Here is a 20483-nt window from a genome sequence, read left to right on the forward strand (position 1 = left end):
TTTTATAAATAAAAATAAAATAAATTTTTTTTTTTTTTTTTTTTTAGGGACAGAGTCTCACCTTGTTGCCCTGGGCAGAGTGTCGTGGCGTCACAGCTCACAGCAATCTCCAACTCCTGGGCTTAGGCGATTCTCTTGCCTCAGCCTCCCAAGTAGCTGGGACTACAGGCATCCGCCACAACTTCCAGCTATTTTTTTATTGTGGTTTGGCCGAGGCCAGGTTTGAACCCACCATCCTCAGTATATGGGGCTGGCGCCCTAAGCACTGAGCCCCAGGTGCTGCCCCAATAAAAATATTTGAAACACAGCCAGGCTCATTTGTTTGCATTTTGTTCGTCTCTCTCCGAGAGAGCTGAAAGCAGGTTGCAACAGAGACCATATAGCTGGCAAAGTCTAAGATATTGGCTATGCTGCCTTTAACAGAAAACAGTTTCCTGACATTTTTGGCTTTCTCAAGCACTGACTTTTTATTGAATAATTATTCTGAATGTATATGTTCTATGGTTTACCAAATGTGTATAGATATAGTTTTTATGAATAAAATTCAAATGTATTAATAGCACTGATTTTTTTCTTAGTAACTTATTTCCTCAGTTAAGGGTTCATTAACAGTGTAATTACTGTTTTGTGGAGATCTAATACCCTGTTTCCCCGAAAATAAGACAGTGTCTTATTTTAAGGTGTACTCCCAAAGATGCGCTAGGTCTTATTTTCAGGGGACATCTTATCTTTCCTGTAAGTAGGGCTTATTTTCGGGGAAACAGGGTAGTTTTTACGATTTTTAGAAAAGCATATGTTTTTGTGCTTGAAAAGCCTTCTCTAGGACTTTTGGTAAGTTCTTTTTTCACTTAAAGAAGATGAGGTTAAAAACTTATTAAACTAGATGTATTCTGGAATAGAACTGAACTCTTATAGCAGTGTTGTTTGACCTTTATCTCACAGCACATTTAAAGCTATAGTTCCAAAAAAAAAAAAAAAAACAACATAGTCCAGGCATGGTGGCTCACTCCTATAATCCTAGCACTGTGGGAGACCGAGGTAGGTGGATTTGTCTGAGCTCAGGAATTCCAGACCAGCCTGAGCAAGAGTGAGACCTTGTCTCTAAAAAAATAGCTAGGCATTTTGGCGGGCGCTTGTAGTTCCAGACACCTGTAGTCTCAGCTACTTGGGAGGTTGAGACAAGAGGATCACTTGAGCCTAAGAGTTTGCAGTTACCGTGAACTAGGGTGATGCCACAGCAGTCTACCCAGGAAGTCAGGAGTAAGACTTTGTCTCAAAAATACAAACAAACAAACAAACAAACAAAAAAACCCCTAGTTCTTTGTTCCCTCAATGAATCCCCAACAATAAAAAAAAAAAAAGTCAAAAAAGAATGTACTTACTGTGCTTTGAATTTCTTTCAAAAATAACTTAATTCATGATCTTTAAAAATTTTCACATCACACCTAAAATCGTCTCATGGCACACTAGTGTGTCCTGGCACATAGGTGGAAAATCACTGCCTTATAATAGCCTGTAATCCAAGCTACGTCCTGGAGACTCTTCAGAGTAGAATAGAATGACATGAACCTGACTATCAGGCATCCATCTGGCGGCCTGCTTCACAGGATCCAGAATGGAAACATTCATAGGGATGTGAAGACCAATATCCTCGTATCAAATATTTTAGATGTTTTACCTAAAATAACCTAAAACATTTGTATGCCCAGAAACTTCCACAAAATTGTACTCTGAAATGTAACAAGACATCTTTCTGCAATAAAAATGTACGTTTACCCTGGATATGTGTCTTTCTGGTATACAGACCATGTGCTACAGCAAGAAGACTTGACTTTGATCACATTAACTTTTTTTTTTTTTTGATCACATTAACTTTTACAAAAAGATTTTTTTTTGGTGTCGATGTCAGGTTTTTAGTAGAAAAAATACATTCATAATGCCAGTCATATTTTCTTAATCAGAGATTTAAATTTTGCTTTGCAGAAAAAGTTAGCTGCTATGCCTGACCATACAGATGTTTCTCTAAGCCCAGAAGAGCGAGTCCGTGCCCTGAGCAAGCTTGGTTGTAATATCACCATCAGTGAAGACATCACTCCACGACGCTACTTTCGATCTGGAGTAGAAATGGAGAGGATGGCGTCTGTGTATTTGGAAGAAGGAAACTTGGAAAATGCCTTCGTTCTTTATAATAAATTTATAACGTAAGCTTTTTCTAGAGGCCTTTGAAATGAGAAAATTGGAAAAATTCTTACATGATATTTTGATGTGGCATTTTTGATACTGGGAATAATTTCATATTCAGACCAATAATTACCATCTCCAGAAGCACTAAATGTCTAAGTTTCTAAATTACCTAGTAGTACACTCAAAGGTATCCCCATAGTGCATAGGGGTAGGAAGAAGGTCGGGGGGGGGATGAGGCTTAGGGACATTGGATTTCCTTTGGGTAGGCCAGCATGGGAACCTGCATGTCTTACGCTTCACAAATCCAATCTCTTGATTTGTATCCTCTCCTCCACAGGAATGTAAACTTTGTGAGAACAGGAGCTATATTGCACCTCCATCTTTATCACCTGGAACTTGCCATCAACACTTTAAAACTTTGATTTGGTAGTTTGAGACTAGTTGACAAGCTGTGGAACAAAGGAAAGATCTGATTCAAATTCAGGGACAGTATATAGTAATCAGTTTCATATAGTACCTGTTTTTATTTTTTTAAACAAGTTTATTTGACTGCATGAGAGTGCCATATACCAAAGAGGTTTCAAAATGTTGAATGAAAAATGGCTACAGCAAAACAGCCATGAAAAATATATTTCCTATTAGGTAAATACTTGTCAGTAGCATCTTCTAGTTCAAGAGTTGACAAAAATGAGATTTGGACTTTCCTTACTAATTTGGCAACTTATTGATTGAAAGTATCTTCTATTATCAATAATTTTTTAATCTAAGCTGAACTTTTTTTTGTTTTGAGTTACATATTGATTAATTTTATTAGTTTATTTTTAACTTTATATTTTATTTTAGGCTGACAAATAAAAATTATGTATTTATAGTATGCAGCATGATATCTTGATACATATATGCCTACATTGTGGAATAACTAAATGAAGCTAATTCACATAGCCATTACCCACATACTGGTTTTCTATTTTTTATTTATTTATTTATTTATTTTTTTGTAGTGAGAACATTTAAACTCTCTTAGCAATTATCAAGTACACGATACTCTGTTATTCACATAATCACCATGCTGTACACTGCCTCTCCTGACTCCTGTCTAACTGAGATTTTGTATTCCTCAACCAACATCTCTCTGCCCTGCTGCTTCATGCCCCATCCCTTAGTAACTACTATTTTAGTTATCTACTCCTATTAATTTGACTTTTTAAGATTCCTTCCACATGTAAGTGAGATCAGTATTTGTCTTTCTGTGACTAACTTATTTCACTTATAATTTCCCTAGTGTAGATGGAGACTTCCACTAGTAACATTTAAGGAAGCTGAGAAGAAAACATTTTTAAACTGTATTCCATGATTCTACAAAGAGCAAAATTAAATCAGTTTGCATGGCATACAAATTGAGATGTGCATTTTATTTTCTGAGGCAGGGTTGTGCTCTGTTGCCTAAGCCAGAGTGCAGTGGCATCATCTTAGCTTACTGCAATCTCAAACACATGGGCTCAAGCCATCCTCCTGCCTGCAGGGACTACAGCCATGCACAGTGATGTGGCTTATTTTTTGTAGAGATGAGGTCCTGCTATTGCCCAGGCTGGTCTTGAACTCCTGGCCTCAGAAAATCCACCTGTGTCAGCCTTTCGAAGTGCTGGGATTCCAGGCATGAGCCACTAGATTGGCTGGGATCAGCATCTTATTCAAGTCGCTTAACTTGAAAATTTAGAGAATGGTTGGCAATGTTTACCCTACCTGGGGAATTCTTTTATGTTTGGAAAGTTAAGCATTAAATATGCAATTAAAAGTTATGATTCATTATTATTAGCCAGAATATTTCCAAACTTTTTATTTCTGAACTGCAAGTTACCAGTTGATACTTTTCTTTTCCCCTTCTGCTTTGGCTTTGCATATGTCCCTATGGAACTGTGAGTGTGGTGAAAGGGGAAATTCACCCTACCCTCTGAATTGCTGAGTAATCAGAACATTTGAATTCTCCTCTGACGTTAGTGGTGTGATGATTTGTAATTCATTTATTCTCCATAGGCCTCCATTCCTCACCTATAAATGCAAAACTACGTATCTGTGATTTTATTCTATTTATTAAGTCTTAAGCAGCAATTGACTTTTATGTTGCCTTTTTAAGCCTTCATTCTCTCCTTTGAGAAGTAGGAATTATGCTACCATTCCTTTCTACTCTATAGCCTTTTCATTATGTAAAATGAGGTGATGAAAATATACAAAAAAATCCCATATATATATGTATATATATTTGTGTGTGACAGAGAGATTTAGAGATTTATAAACAACCAAATCATTACATATAAAGAATAACCCGCCACCCTCGGTATATGGGGCGGGCGGTGACAAAGTGAGACTCTGTCTCTAAAAAAAAAATATATATTAAAAAAAAAAAAATAGCACAGGAGTGGATCAAAAACAGCTTTTACAGCCCATTATGATCTATCAAGAGTCCATTTTACAAATATTTATTGAGCACTTACTTTGAGCTGGATACATATTTCAGATTGAGGATATATCAGCGAATAAAAAGGGAGTTCTCTGCCCTTGTGGAAGTATTATCTTCACTTTACCTGGAAGTGATGTACCTGGTTTGCTGTATGTATTTATTTTCAAGTCTCTTGTTCCTCAAAAAGGTCATGAGAAATAACTAACTCCTAATTAGCACTTTCTACTTAACTAGGGAGTCTGGTAGCCATTTCCCTTTATTGTGATTTTCAGTTAAGAGTTTTTAATACACACAGTATGGACTGATTCCTCCATGGTCATTTGAGTCTTTTTTAAGGGTAAGAAGGGATTTATATCAGTCGTTCCAAACTCTTACGTTTTTATGCGGTTCTCTCTGTTGCCCACAATGTACATAAGAAAATGATGCTTTGGTGGTGTTAAGCGTCCAGGACCTGAGAAAGGTCAAAGTGACTTGTTTTATTTAGGGCATACGCTGCCCCTAAGCCTGTTAACATCAATGCTTAGTTTGTTGAGCTTAACTATCCCATCATACCAAAATAATACTCATGCCAACCTTTAGTGAGAAGACAGGTGGAAAGACAATGGGTTAAATAATTTATTAAATATGTCATTTTTGAAAATGATGCTCATTGTCATGGTAGAAACATTATTGAACCTTTGCTGTCATTTAATGCTAAGGGCATGTTTTCTCTTTCTCTAGCTTGTTTGTAGAAAAGCTTCCTAGTCATCGAGATTACCAGCAATGCACAGTGCCTGAAAAGCAGGATATTATGAAGGTATTACTGGGTTGATTTCCACTGTGGGATCAAATGCTCCCTAAGTATCCATTATTGATTCAGCCTTCTCCGCCCTTCCTCCTTCTCTTCCTCTTGAGAGTTTGAGGGCAAGAATTTCATTCCATTAGCCATGATGTTTCGATTTCTTCTAAGATATTTAAGGATCATTACTGAGCCAATGTGGGGGTATCTAATTGATGCTAGGGAGAAGGAAACAAAGAATAAGGTCACCTTCTGATGCGAAAAGAAATTATTTCACAATTCCTCCCAGAGAGTGAGAGAATGGTTGTCTTTTTCTCTGAACATGTATAAGATAATCATATTGGCTGGCTTTGATTATTCTGTACAGCCCTGAACCAAATAACTATTTCAAAATCAGTGTTGCATATTAAGGTAGCCACAGAGCTCTAGCTATTTACTTCCTATGACACTGGGCTTGTAGATAATACAGTGTTGTTGGTAGGGGTAAGAGTGACCTAAAATATTCTCATGGAAAAAAAAGATCCTTGCCAATGCATTTATTAATCATCAACATTTTCTTCATTTATAGTTCCAAATATCTCTAGCTGAAAATACATCCTATTAAATAAACATTTCTAATGTTTCCGGTTTATTTGCCTTAACCAGCTCATGTTGATCTTATATGAAAGAAGGTAAAAACAAAGTATACAAAGCCAATCACAGCATGAAATTTTAAATAACTTTTGAAAATTCTTTTACCATACAATGAAATAAAAGCCCTTCTGCAAGTCTTTTCAGGCTTGAGGCTGCATGGAAATAAAACTTAGATTTTGTCAAAACTGTCATGTACATTTTTTTAATGTATATACTGGCTTACCTGAAGAGTCATTCATTATTCATGTATTTCTGTAGCATTTTTCTTCATTTCTTTTGTTCATTCAACCTCAAAGAGTTATGTATGGAAACCAAAGGTTCCAGGCAGCCAAGGTGACTCTTACACTATAATTTAGGGTTATTCTTATTTTTATTTATAGGACAAAAACAAATTCTCCAGAAACATATACATTTTATTTAATTATGCTTGTTGAATAGATGGATAGGTGAATGAATACATGAACAAATGACAAAGAATTAAAAGAACAAAATCTTTGGTGGAAGAGCCTGGTTAGAGTCAGGAGACTTGGGTTCGAGGCCTCACTGGGCCACTAGCTGGTTGGATAACACTGGACCAGACTTTCAATCTCTAAACCTTTATTTCCTCACCTCTAACAAGGGAAGTAGCAGTTGGACTATATCAGGTTTCCAAGATCTTCCTACCATTAAAAATCACTATGGCAGGTGTTTGAGCTCCAGATTCCCCAGCATCTTCTCTAGAGATGTCCATTCAGTACATCTGGGATTAGCCCTGGGAATCTGCATGTTATGAAAAGTGCCTCATCTGCTTTTCATAGTCTGGCATGTCTAGGAATCCCGGTCCACCTTACATTCTGTAACGTCCCATCGAACTCTGATGCTATGTGACTTATGTACTGGGAATGTGTTATTGATTACAAAGTCAGTACCTGAAAGTGGTGTACCTGCCTAAACAAAGTGCTTATCTACACAGTAGAGTCAGTAAAGTTCTTTCAGAAGGGATAATATTTTTTTCTTTCCTGCAGAAAAAGAATATTTTAGATCCCTAAAAATGAGAGATTTGTTTTTATGCCATCATCTTTGGTTACTCAGTTTCACTTGATTTCTAATACGCATAGCAGCTGTTTTTCTTTCTCAGCTGATGATCTGAAAGAGTATATTGAAAATCCCACTAACCAATATGTATATTTTTAAAAGAAACTGAAGGAGATTGCATTCCCAAGGACAGATGAATTGAAAAAGGACCTTTTAAAGAAATATAACATAGAATACCAAGAATATTTGCAAAGCAAAGTAAGTTCAATTGGTACATTTATTTCATGACTGTTTTCTGTGCAAATATTTTCGGAGTATAATTTTTATGTGATTTTTTTTAAAATATATGCATTTAAATTAAAGGTACAATGATGTGAAACCAATAAAAAAAATTTATGTTGATGTCCGGGGTAAGCACATGGACCAAAAATATGATATTTCCTTTTTCTTACATCTAATGAAACAATGCATCAGCAATAGAGATTTTTGACCAACTCTTGCCAGTGGTAACCTTGAGTCCAGTGGCTGTTCTTTAGTAGATGAACAGATGTAGTAGGAAGTAGAGAGAGCATGGCGTGGCTTCAGATGTGCCTAATTACATAGGCCTTGGAAATGTGAATTTGATTCTTAAATATTACCGTCAATATTCGATTGAGATGGAATAACAGCTACCTATATAATGAAAAGTAATTGTATCACCAATCTAGATGTCCTTCTAGATTATTATTAAATAAAGGGTGAACATGATAGTTGTTTCTTAGAATTAACAAGAAGACATTGAATGGAAAATGACCAGTCAGCTTATACTCAAGTTCAACTTGTGAATTCAAAATTTTTATGGTGTTATTATAAACGTGGTTTTGCTTTTTTCACTTGTTGTGTTCTGTTTGATTTGGAGGGGGCCACCTTCACTGACTCTCCCTTCAGTTCAGTTTCTTCAGCTCTGAAAACCATCATGTCGCTTTTTGACGTTCTATGGGCATAGCTGGAAGGCTGATTTGAGTGCGGTAGTTCCACTAAGTGGTAGAAGGGATGTTGAAATTGGAAGTTTCCCTAAAGTGTGGATATTAATAATTTGCTTTGAAATCTAAAAGATAAAAATGATCTTGAAAAAGACAAAGAAGTAGCAAGGGAGGAAAGCCAAGTTCAGAACTCCCTTCTGCTCTCTGCAGTGTGCACCATCCTCCCCTCAGCACTTCCCTGAGAGGAACAGCCTCGGCAGCTACCCTCCGTTCTGTCTTTGGCAATGCCCATCACCTCACAGCCCACACTAGTATTCCACGCAGAAATCTGTGTGGGGATGGTGTGGTAGCCTCTGTGCCCAGAGAGCCCTCACTATAGCAGCATCACATGTTGTTAGACATGCAGTGTTTTAGGACCCAGTCCAGACCTGCTGAATCAGAATTTGCACCTGTAACAAGACCCAGGGTGATTCCTAGAAACACTGCTGTGAGCTGTGTCCTTCACGCTACCCCCCACCTTACAGAAGCTCTTAAAAATCTAGTTTTATTCAAAGTCCTTTGTGGAGCTTATAAGGATTTCATATTCGGGTGGTGCCTGTGGCTCAAGGAGTAGGGCGCTGGCCCCATGTACCAGGGGTGGCAGGTTCAAACCCGGCCCCAGCCCAAAACTGCAACAACAACAAAAAATAAATAAATAAAAATTTTAAAAAGGACTAATATTATTAAAAATAATTTCATATTCTCTGACATAATGCTTGGATATCTGGTTAGGACTGGAGAGCTTAGATGACTCATTGCTAGCACGACACTTGTTAGTTCTGATAGAGATGGTTGATTGAGATGTATTTTGAAAACTGTTTTTTAGTGATTTCCCCTTCTCTATAAAGTTCCAGCAGAGTATTTCTAACGGCAAATACAGAAGGTTCTAGGGCAGCACTGTCTTGTAGCACTTCCTGTGAGGGTGGAAATGTTCTATTTAGTAGCCACTAGTCATATGTGGCTATTGGGTACTTAAATATGACTAGTGAGACTGAGGAACTGAATTCCTTACTTCATTTAATTTTAGTTAATATAAGTTTTAAGTAAGCACCTGTGGCTGGCGGCTACTGTATGGGAGAGCAATCTAGGAGTGAGGCATTTATTCCATATGGTCTGGTTGATTAAGCAGACAACCTTGACCTTGACCGTCTAGTATTTAGATGTGCAAGAAAATTGCAGGATTGCCATGACCTGTCTCTGGTAAAGTATGAGTGAATTTAGAACTGCGGTCTAAATTAGATCTAGGGGCTTTTGTGTATTTCCAACGTCTAGTCTTTTCTCTGTATGCTAGAACATTGAAAGTTTTTGCCTTAAAAACTAACCTTTTCTTCTGGCCACCTCGTTTTTTAGAACAAATATAAAGCCGAAATTCTCAAAAAACTGGAGCATCAGAGACTGATAGAAGCTGAAAGAAAGCGGATTGCTCAGATGCGCCAACAGCAGCTAGAATCAGAGCAGTTTCTGTTTTTCGAGGACCAGCTCAAGAAGCAAGAGTTAGCCCGAGGTCAGATGCAGAGTCAGGAGCCTGCGGCTGTGCTGTCGGAACAGATCGATGGGAACGCTTTGTCCTGCTTTTCCACACCCAAGAACAATTCTTTGCTGAATGTATTTGCAGATCAACCTACTAAAAGTGAAGCGACCAGTCACTCTGGCCACTCTCCTCCTGTCAACAGGGCCTTAACACCAGCTGCAACTTTAAGTGCTGTTCAGAGTAAGTGAGGAAATTCAGCCCTACAAGACCTTGGGGCTCCTCAACGAATGGGACTGTATTTTGTCACCGAACAGAAATTTTATTTATTTATTTATTTTTGTTTGTTTGTTTGTTTTTTGAGACAGACTCTTGCTTTGTTGCCCTCAGTAGAGTGCTCTGGCATCACAGCTCACAGCAACCTCAAACTCTTGGGCTCAAGTGATCCTCTTGTCTCAGCCTCCTGAGTAGCTGGGACTACAGGTATCCACTATAGCCTCTTGCTCAGGCTGATCTCAAACTCCTGAGCTCAAATAAACCACCTACCTCAGCCTCCCAGAGTGCTGGGATTACAGGCATGAGCCACCGTGCCTGGCCTTGAACAGAGATTTTAAATGAGAATCCCAATCCTTTCTTTTTCTTCCATGTGCTTTAACCGAGAAACACATGCTTATTAAAGGTAAACACTTATACTGGAGAGAGGAAAGATGTAGAGAAGATTGAATGTTTAACCCTAGTATGTTTAGCATTAGCTCTGGAGAGAATTTCATGCCCACAGAGAGTTGAACAGACTCTGCCTGTGTTTCTACAGCAGTTGGTGCCGCTCACTACTGCCCCATCGGTGCTGTCAAGTTTCCAAAATCAATTAGCGAATTCTTCCTGACATGGCAGGTGGGATCTGTGTTCTCATTTATTTTAAATGAGTCATGATCGATGACCATCTCATACGTTACTTTACTGCTAATGATTATTTCCCCAAATGTTGTGCTTTTACTTACTGATCACCAACTTTCATAAAGATGTGAGTACATACAGTAAATGCGATAAAGAATGTTTAGCCTGTCTTACAGCACAGGAGACGCGTTCTGTGCGGCCGATGCATTTAACAGAATGCCTGTGTTAGGTTCGTTGTGCAAGAAAACACGCCTGTCAGTAATCAGTCCAGAGCACAAACATGTAATGTGCTGGCACTTTACCACTTGGTTTATAAACAATTTAGAAACAAAATGTGATTTTTTACCTTCCTTCTAGTCAATGTTTACTTTTATGAGTTTCAAATAAAACATGGAAAGTGGAGCACCTGATAATTTTGTTTTTGAAATTTATATTTAACTGCAATTGCTTGCCAAAACCAATTCTGAAGGGTGGAGATGAGATTTGTCTTTTAGCCTTTTCTCCTTTTTTTGTTTCTTAGATTTGGTGGTTGAAGGACTCCGATGTGTTGTTTTACCAAAAGATCTTTGCCACAGATTTCTGCAGCTGGCAGAATCTAATACAGTGAGAGGAATAGAAACCTGTGGAATACTCTGTGGAAAACTGGTAGGGTCTTACTTCTTAGCTTTCATCTTTAGCTTTCTTGGGATAAGCAGGACAGAATAGAAGCATGCTAGGAGTTGCAAATATGGTGAAATGAACTTTATGTAGATTAATTTCATAAAGCTACAGTTATTAATAGAATTATCCTTCTAGAAAATGGATTGTAAAATTTCAGGGTAACAATGAAGCCTTGTTTTAAAGGATCAGTCAAACCATAATTAAATCTTTGCTTAGAAAAATGGTATGGATTATGAGTTTTCAGATTTCCATCTAATTTGGTAAAACAAGTTTCCATTATAATTGTTAGTTTTATACACATTCATATAATTCATCTTCTACCTATTTTTACCTCTGGCAAGTATCATCTTGCCATCCCTTTTCAGATACACTTGGAACAAAACTAGAATTTTGTTGTGTTCTTTCGTTTAAGGCAGTAGTTTCAACAGACTAAAGTGTATAGGCACAGGTCATGTTTAATTATGGGAAGTGTTGCCAGAGGTGTCTAATGAAAGAGTCAAAACAGAAGGAGAGGAAAGAGAAGATGCGTTCCATTTCCTGTGTGCAGCAAAGATGAGTAATGTTTCTCTAGCAGTGTCCCTTCGTGGTCTGCTTTGGGTATTGGTTTATATTTGAATCCAGGCACCTTTTAAGCACTCAACAGTTAGTTTGCAATGGCTGTTTAATTGAACAATAATATGTTTTAGTCGACGCATGTTCTACTGCTGCATTCTAGGGTTTTGTCATCCCTCTTCCTCCAAGAGAGAGGAGGTGTTGGTGACTAGCACAGGAAAATGACCACACACAGGCACCTCCGCCATCTCACGGCTGTGTGCAATTGCCGCTCCCTCCTCTGTGCTGTGTGTTGTATTTAGTTTAATTCACTCATTCATTCTTTATTCATTCACTTATTCATCAGACAAACATTTACTGAGCAACTATACGTGTCTGTGCCAGGCTGGGTGCTGTGCTGGGTGTTTGGCATTCGGTGGCCTGCAATAGCCATGGTTCCTGCAACAGCCACGGTCCCTGCCACATGCAGCTTAGACCATGCTGGGAAGACCCAGACAGACCACAGGGGGGCTCAGTGTGCTCTGCCAGGGTATCGTGAGGATATGTACCTGGAAGCCTCACCTTGGGGAGTCGAGAGCACTTCCCTGAGCAGTGATGTTGGAGCTAATCCTGAAGGATACATAAAGTAGCCATGGAAAGAGAGGGTGGGATGGAGGGGAGAGCATCAAGCAAAGTGAAGGAATAGCATGCAGTTAGCAGAATGGCCTAAACCTAGGACAGCGCTGTGCAGGGTGGAAAGGCCTTTCAGGGCACAGACATTTCCGACCTGAGGATCTAAGCGCACTTTGCACTTCACAGCTCTCTTCTTCCTTTCAACTCTTATCTTTTCCCTGGCCAGGGGGTTTGGGGGTTGGTAATTTGTTTTTCCTTTATCTAATCGTAAATCCAAAACATTGTCTAATTTCTAATTGTGGAAGATTCTAGGGAATCCTCCCAATATTAGAAAAAAGTCTTGTCTTGAAGTGAAATTTAATATAGCCATTAATAATAAAATAAAACCAAATCATTAACCTCTATAACCCTAAGAAATGCCCTTCAGCAACGCCACACAATTAACTAGGTTCTCCCACTTCAAATAAACCTGCCCTTGTTTTGTTCTGACTTTTTCAAAACATTGGAGATGTAATATATTGAGACATTGTTTATTAACTAAACCTCAGTGGACCAGTCTAGATACGGATTTTTTGGTTGTGAAAATGGGTTTCAAGCTCCAAAAACTGACTCTCAGACTTTTGGCAAAGAGTTTATTTTTACCTTGGAGACTTTGTTTTTGTGATGGGGAGCGTGTCTGAGGCTGGGGGAGGAATAATGGAGGAGGCGGGGGTACTCACCTTGTACAAAACACTGCTCTTCCTGCTCAGGTTTTTAATTTTTTTTCTGTCAGAGACATGTTTTTTTCTTTTTGTCAATTGTTTTTTAGACACATAATGAATTTACCATTACCCATGTAATCGTGCCAAAGCAGTCTGCGGGACCAGACTACTGTGACATGGAGAACGTAGAAGAATTATTCAGTGTTCAGGATCAACACGATCTTCTCACTCTGGGATGGATCCATGTACGTTTAACCTTCTGGGTTTTTGTTTCTTTGTGTATGTCGTGCTATTCTCCTCCTTGAAAAAGTTTAGCTTAATTCAAATAGCTTCTTCCTTTTTTTTTTTTTTTTCCAAATGTAATAGAGGTCATCATATTAAAGGATTTTCAATGTTGCACTGTGCCTAAATCTGTCAAATCTCCAGAGGGGTATCTTATGCTTTTTTGGTGCCATCCAAAGTTAGAAAGAGAGAAAAAGATTAACATTTGGAAATTAGATGACTTTTTTGGATGATTTTACCTACTTTAGGGCAAGTTTAGCCAGATTGTCAACTGATCTGACTAAATAGTAATATTCTCTTTCTTTTTGCTGTGTGACTAAATTAGATTATTTTAAGAAAATTTCTGAAGAACATTTTTTAAACAAGGTGATATATGTATTTCTGTATAAACAGCCACAGAGTAGGGCAAGGGAATAGGGCCAAAAGCATTGGGCTCCACCATCTACTAGGCCATCGTAGGAGCAGGAAAGGGCTCACAAATCAAATAGACATGAGATGAACTCTCAGCTCTAAGAGTTCACTGTGGGAACATTGCATTGGCAAGTTATTAAAATAATCTGAGCATCAGTTTTATCATCTACAAAATGGGCATTATAATAAGTGACTTCATGTGATAGTGAATATTAAATGTGATAGTGTCAATGAATTTTTTTTTTTTTTTGCGGTTTTTGGCCGGGGCTGGGTTTGAACCCGCCACCTCTGGAATATGGGGCCAGTGCCCTACTCCTTTGAACCACAGGCACTGCCCTATGTCAGTGAATTTTTTAGCCTATCTTTCTAGGAACTCATAATATGGCAGCTGTTGTGACTGGTGATACTATTCTTTTTATACATAGTTCTCTCTATCTGGAGGACACTTTTCTCCACTCAGTTGCTTGACCTAGAGTAATGTCTCAGCCTCTTTTTGCTGCAATAACACAATAGTTGAGACTGGGTAATTTATAAAGAACAGCAATGTATTCCTACAGTCTTGGAGGCCAGGAAATCCAAGATCAAGGCCTTGGCATCAGTGCCTAGTAAGGGCTGCTCTCTGCTTCCAAGGTGGCACCTTGTTACAAACTTGAGCCTTTTCACAGGCTGCTAACACCCTTAACAAGGGTGGAGCCCCAGTGGTTTAATCACCTCCCAAAGGTCGCACCTCTTAATATTATTACATAGGGGATTAAGTTTCAACATGAGTATTGGTGGGGACATCATTCGAACCATAGCAGGCAGGGACAAGTCATCCTACTGGTATGAAATGCTGGCCAAGGAAATTTCCAAGACACATACTGGGGACCTCCAAGTGGCCCTCAAGAATGATAAGTGATCATTATGTATTTTACTTGCTTTATAGAGGACTGGGCGGGGCAGTACATGTGCACATGTGCACGCTCATAAACCCATGCAGTTGCAAGCATTTGATGTTATATGATTTTGGAGGGCAGAGGAAGACTGCAGTCCCAGCTCCACCTGTAAATTGCTATGTGTCTTTAGTCAGGACTCCTAACCTCCTTGTTCCTAGGTTCTTTGACTAATGAATGCTTTCTTTCCTTACTGAATGTGAGTGAGCAGTGGATAAGACAGTAGGTATAAAAGCCCTTTGAAAAGTATAAACTGCCTTTCAGATGTAAGAAATTATTTATAGTGAAGTGTTTGCAAAACTTTCCCCATGTTTGTTTATTTAACAGTGAGTAAATATGCCTTGCTATTTTCTTGGAAATCGCTGTATTTTTGAGACATCATTTAGCTTAATGTAATTTCTGTTACAAGAATGCATTTTAAAGCAAAATGTGTTACAAAGAAATTGTAACATTAACAGGGACAGTCCATTAAATTATACACTTAGGTTGACAGGTCAATGTTAGCTTATCTTACAAATATTTCCCAAATTGGAAACAAAATTTTTACCCTTCTGATCTGCTGTGTATAGGTATAATTTATGAAATAATGAAGGTAAGTTCTTGAATAAATTTGGCATAGTTCTAGAATTCTAGGACTTTGCTTTTTGTTTAACTTATTTCACATCAGATTACTGTGGGTTGATGAAAATGCAAAAGTGTCACGTGTCTAAACCTCAATGGTTTAGTGACTTCTTGGGATGGTTTTTATTGTACATAATAACAGCAACAAGTTCCAGAGGTGACTTTTTGCCAGATAAAAATTAGTCATCGGAAAGGAGGTCTGAATCAGAATGAGACACACCTGGGTTTGAATGTAGACGTCTTAGATTGACTAGTTGTACGGGCTTGAGCAAGTCATCTCCTCTCCTGCTTACCTCACTCTCCTCATCTGTAAAATGGGGATAACAAAAAGTATCACTTATCTTGTTATCGTGAAGATGTGGTGATATGATTCACAGAGAGTGGTAAGCCCAGTGGTTGGCATATTTTCAGCTGTAATAAAGGCGTCTGCTGCTATTGCTGTCATTGGCATCGTCGTCATCATTTCATAGAGTGAGGGACTATGAGCATGATCCTCCCAGGGGAGAGCTGTCCTCACCGCGATCGTCATGACTCCTCTTGGCAGGAATGAAAGACTCAGAAGGCTATTTGGCGTCCAGTCTGGAAATAAATTGAGAGTAATTTGTCCATTTAATAACCTATCAAATAATCTGTACTGCACTATAGTTCTTTTGAACATTTCTTCCTTTCTCACCAGGACATAGAAGACTGTATTTTACCCAGAGAAGATGTTCTCATGCTGCCCGAGGCTGTCAGACCTTTGCCTCATACCTTGACCTAACGATTTGCATTTTAAAAGTGCATTGCTTTTGTTGATCTAAGTCTTCATAGACCAAGAGTTATTGTTTCCTTAAGGAACATATATCTTTCTATAAATAATCAGCTGATCTTACCTTTATTCTATCAAGTAAAGTAGAAAAAAGTTTAAAATCTTGTATTTCTTCATTGCATCATAGTTTTGTATTAAATATATTTAGCTACTACTATAGGCCTATGTCCTTCAGTTGATGACAACATTAAAAAAAAAAAGGCAATAATAACAGTGAATAATTCTGATTTCCTTTCTGTGTCCTAAGCACTATTCTAAGAATTAAACATGGACTGTCCCATTCAATCTTTTAACACTCCCATGAAAAAAGTTATTATTACCCCTATTTTATGAATGATGAAATGAACAAGAACAGTCTTCACTGTGTCATATAGCGTGCAATGGAGCCAGGCCCCAGCCAGTGTGTGCCAAGGACCTTTGTTTCACGATTAAAATAGTCGTATTCCTTTTTCAAGGGTTAATTAGGGTTTAATATAAATTTTTAAATCACTACGTATCCTCGTATTTTTCCTGTGCACATAAGAACCTATGATTTGCCTTGCATAAACACAGGTTAGTGTGTAGCCAGGAACTTGGAAGATTGCCTTTAATTTATAATCTCCCCTCCTTTCTTATCATGCTGTACCAGGTCAGCCTCAAATACGTTCTGCAACTTGGAGACTCCCCTTCTGTCATTTACAGAAAATGGCAATCTACAAAAGGATACACAGCAACCTGTGGCATACGTAGTGAAAACTTTTTTCATGTTCATGGTGTTACGTGTAAGGGTCTCTGGTCTAGGCAGTCACAGCTGCGCTCCTGCCTTTGTTTACGGACCCTTGTGTGTAAAACTGAGATAATAAAATAAGAGTGTCATAGACAAGGTATGATAATCACATAAGAATCTACCTAAGGCTCTGATATATTAATTTCCGACTCTTTCTTTCCCAATAAGAAGAAAGTACTCTAACACTCCTAACACTCTTCTCAAAGTTGTAGTTATTCCAAAAAAGCCAATAGTAGGAATATATAAAGGGAAGGACTGTGCCAGTAAAACATTTTTCAGAATTCTTGTTTGGTTAATAGTGGTTAAAAAAAAAAACCAGCAAATAAATAGAATTTTTTCTTAGAATGGACTGGGGCCCTGGCTAAGTCTCAAGGACCCTCATAAGACTGTCTCCTTTTCCTTTTACAGACACATCCCACCCAAACTGCGTTCTTATCTAGCGTGGATCTGCACACTCACTGTTCCTATCAGCTCATGCTGCCCGAGGCTGTTGCCATTGTTTGTTCGCCAAAGCATAAAGAGTAAGTGCGACCGTTGGAAGGCTTTGTCTGGGACTGCAGGGTTCCCCCTGTGTGCAGATACCCAGCAGTGGCACTTGGATAGGCAATGCCCAGGATGCCCTTGGGAAAAAAGAAATGGCAGGTGGTCTGCTCCCATAGACCTCTAGCTCTTTGCTCTCTAACTTTTTAAGTTCTTTCAGTGACACAGTTACTGATTTTCTTTCTTCAGTTACGGTGACCTTGAAGTGGATAATATTCAAAAGGGATATTATCCCAGTTTGCCTTTGGAGTTCTTAGTTCTTCTGTATTGTGTATTATTGTAAGAAATTTTCTAGCCTTAATTATTTATAAAACCTTTCTAGTGTGGGGAGACAATGTTTATTGTAGAGCAGTTACAAGCATAGGAACCAAACACATTTATTTATATGGGGACCCCAGTACCACCCCCAAGTGGTGTGTTTGGCCAGATGCCTGGCCCCTGAGAGCCCAGCTTCTTCATCCCTTCTACCTGCCCCTCGTGGACTGATGTGAAGGTGAAATTCAATAATAGTGGATGTAAAGTGCTCAGCATACTGCCTGGTGCCACAGCAAGCATGTAATAAATATTCACTGTTGCTGTTATATAAACAGTTTTAACATGATTAGAAGAATTGGGAATATCTGCCCTGTGCCATTTCCTCCCATGGTCCCCTCCTGTGCGGCCTTGGCCTTCCCACTGGAGGCTCAACAATTCATCTGCCTTGTCTCCATTATGATTTCTCTCCTCTGTGCCAGTCGTAGGATTGGTTAAAAAAAAAAAAATCACTATGGAACTCCCAGTTTGTGGTTTCTCCATCCCCTTTGAGGAATATGTACACTTGTACCACTCGAATAAATCATCTGAAAAGCGCAAATGATCCTTAACTTTCTATAACGTTTTTTCACCCTCACATTTAGCACTGGCATCTTCAGGCTCACCAATGCTGGGATGCTAGAAGTTTCTGCTTGTAAAAAGAAGGGCTTTCACCCACACACCAAGGAGCCCAGGCTGTTCAGTGTGAGTATATCACGTTGGTTACTTTTTCAAATATTTTTGCTTTATTGCCCCTTGCCTTTTTTTTAAGGAGAGAAATTGTAGCAGTCTAATATGGGATAGATAAAACACTAGACTGCTTAGTTTAGAGTTTTATCTCAAGTATTAAACAATATTTGTGTTTAAGAAATTTAGAAATTAAATATATTTCTTCTCATTTATTTACAAGGAAATGTCAATATTTCTGTAGCAGAGTTGATGATGTACAAAGTTACCTTTCTGTTATGTATTTGTATGACACTTAAAAAAGATTTTCTTCAGAGTCCAAATTAGCCAACAATTATTAGAGAATATATCAAGTGTTTCATGAACTCTCTCTGCTTGATATGGCCAGATTAATGTTTTCATAACAATTCCATGAAAACATATACTTCTTGATTAGCTTTGTGTAGTTCAAAAGAAATGTTATTTGACTGCATTTTTTTTTTTTCTAACTTTGCTTGGAGGTTCTACGGCTGTAAGATCAGAGAAACATTACTTTGAAATTAGAATTTATTTAAAAGGAAAGTTACTTGGCAACTTGTATAAATATTTTCTCGTTGTTGAAGATGAATGAACGTGATTGTATTTGTTCTGACTGGAAATTAAAACTTAGAAACAGTTTTAAGTTAGGAAACCTATACTCCCTCCCTAAAGAAAATTGTATGTGAAGTATTATGATGTAAAACCCATTTTTTTCTTTCCTAGATCTGCAAACATGTGCTGGTAAAAGACATAAAAATAATTGTGTTAGATCTGAGGTGATACGTTCCAGAAGCAAGCACCATCGACACCCAGACACCTGCCCTTGGACATGTGGTTGCCGGATTTTCTTAAGATGTTTCCAGAAATGACTGATATTTTATATTTATATATTTTAGATCAGAAAGTTTGATATTTATTGCTCTTGCACATTTTGAAGTTTTTTTCTGGGAGGGAGGTTGCTCTGTGTCAAGAGAGGTTATATGGTGTTAAATCCATCTCTAATATTAATGTACCCAGGTACTGTGGCCAGATAATAAATTGTGCTGCAAACAATGTGTCTGGTATTCATAGAGGTCTCTGCATACATTTTTAGAGCTTTAGACATTTTGCTGTATTTTATAAATTTATTATAAAATGTAATTCTGAACAAGAAATGCTAAATCTCCACATATTTCTGTAGCCTTTTCCTGTGCTAGAAGGTGAGCGGTTTCTTTTGTGGGAAGGAACATGGCTGCAGTTAGAAGAGCTCCTTCTGGGTTTTCAGTGTCATCAAATTGCAGCCTCAGCGAATCACAGTGTCGTTGTGCCAGGCTTCCACCGAGGGATCAGGGCTCAGGGGGCCTCAGATAGCAGACCATTCATTAGTTTGAATTAGAAGACTTAAAAGCTGAGAAGCTGGAGAGAGGAAGTAAAAAAGGCTCAGATGAAAGTATAAAGCTTGTCACTGAGAAAGTCAGCAGGGCTGTCAGGGAGAAGAAATGAGGCCTAGGAAATAACTGATAATTCATAGCCAAAAAGAATGTATGGAAAAAGAATTTGGAAAGAACACTTGTAGTTAAAGGTATCTGTGTATAAGTTAACACAGAGAAAATAGGAATAAAATAAATTTGAGACTAAATAGGGTGACATAAATACAACGCTGTGGTATCACGAAGTCTTGGAATGTCACTTGTGACTGGCATCTTGATAATAAAAGCATTTACCTGGATCTAAAGATAACAGATTAAACAGAAGAACTAAGAGACTTTGGAAGTCTGATGGCAAGGTGAATTGGTAGGAAAAACCTGAGGGTGGAAACATTGTGGAGAGAATTCAGCTACAAATATAAGGAGGGAAGAATGGCAGTGATACTGCTCAGTACCTCGAGAATGTGTGAATGTTCTTCAAAACACGGAAGACACGTTCTCCAGGCACAAACTTAATCTTGGCAAAAATTACTCCAGCAGGTCCTGATCTAGCTGCCCTTTCCCAGCCTGCAGATCACTTCTTAATCTCACTTTTTCGGGTCTTACCTTACTCTAGTCTAGCTTTCTTCTCTTTTCAACTTTTAAGTTTTCTTCATCAGTAGGATCTCCTGGATCCCTGCCTGGATCTCCAGGTTTCTCCCTGATTGGTTAAACTAATCCTATCCAACCCTCTCTCGTCTGATGTCTTAGATGCCAGCCATAGCTT

At 38.3% G+C, this 20483-nt stretch overlaps 1 protein-coding gene across 4 annotated transcripts in view; it reads left to right on the forward strand.

Moving 5' to 3' along the window:
- STAMBPL1 (STAM binding protein like 1) overlaps positions 1 to 19364 on the forward strand; it is a 44840-nt gene extending 25476 nt beyond the window's left edge. For all 4 annotated transcript variants that reach the window (XM_053582523.1, XM_053582524.1, XM_053582521.1 and 1 more), the window contains 9 exons: positions 1984 to 2201; positions 5363 to 5438; positions 7230 to 7325; positions 9419 to 9779; positions 10951 to 11075; positions 13063 to 13200; positions 17184 to 17296; positions 18212 to 18311; positions 19035 to 19364. In XM_053582523.1, the coding sequence (XP_053438498.1) occupies positions 1984 to 2201; positions 5363 to 5438; positions 7230 to 7325; positions 9419 to 9779; positions 10951 to 11075; positions 13063 to 13200; positions 17184 to 17296; positions 18212 to 18311; positions 19035 to 19091 (1284 nt within the window). In that variant the 3' untranslated portion in view covers positions 19092 to 19364. The remainder of the gene's footprint in view (positions 1 to 1983; positions 2202 to 5362; positions 5439 to 7229; positions 7326 to 9418; positions 9780 to 10950; positions 11076 to 13062; positions 13201 to 17183; positions 17297 to 18211; positions 18312 to 19034) is intronic.
- The last annotated feature ends 1119 nt before the right edge of the window (positions 19365 to 20483 follow it).

This window comes from Nycticebus coucang, chromosome 3 (genome assembly GCF_027406575.1).
Source record: "Nycticebus coucang isolate mNycCou1 chromosome 3, mNycCou1.pri, whole genome shotgun sequence".
Taxonomy (NCBI): Eukaryota; Metazoa; Chordata; class Mammalia; order Primates; family Lorisidae; genus Nycticebus; species Nycticebus coucang.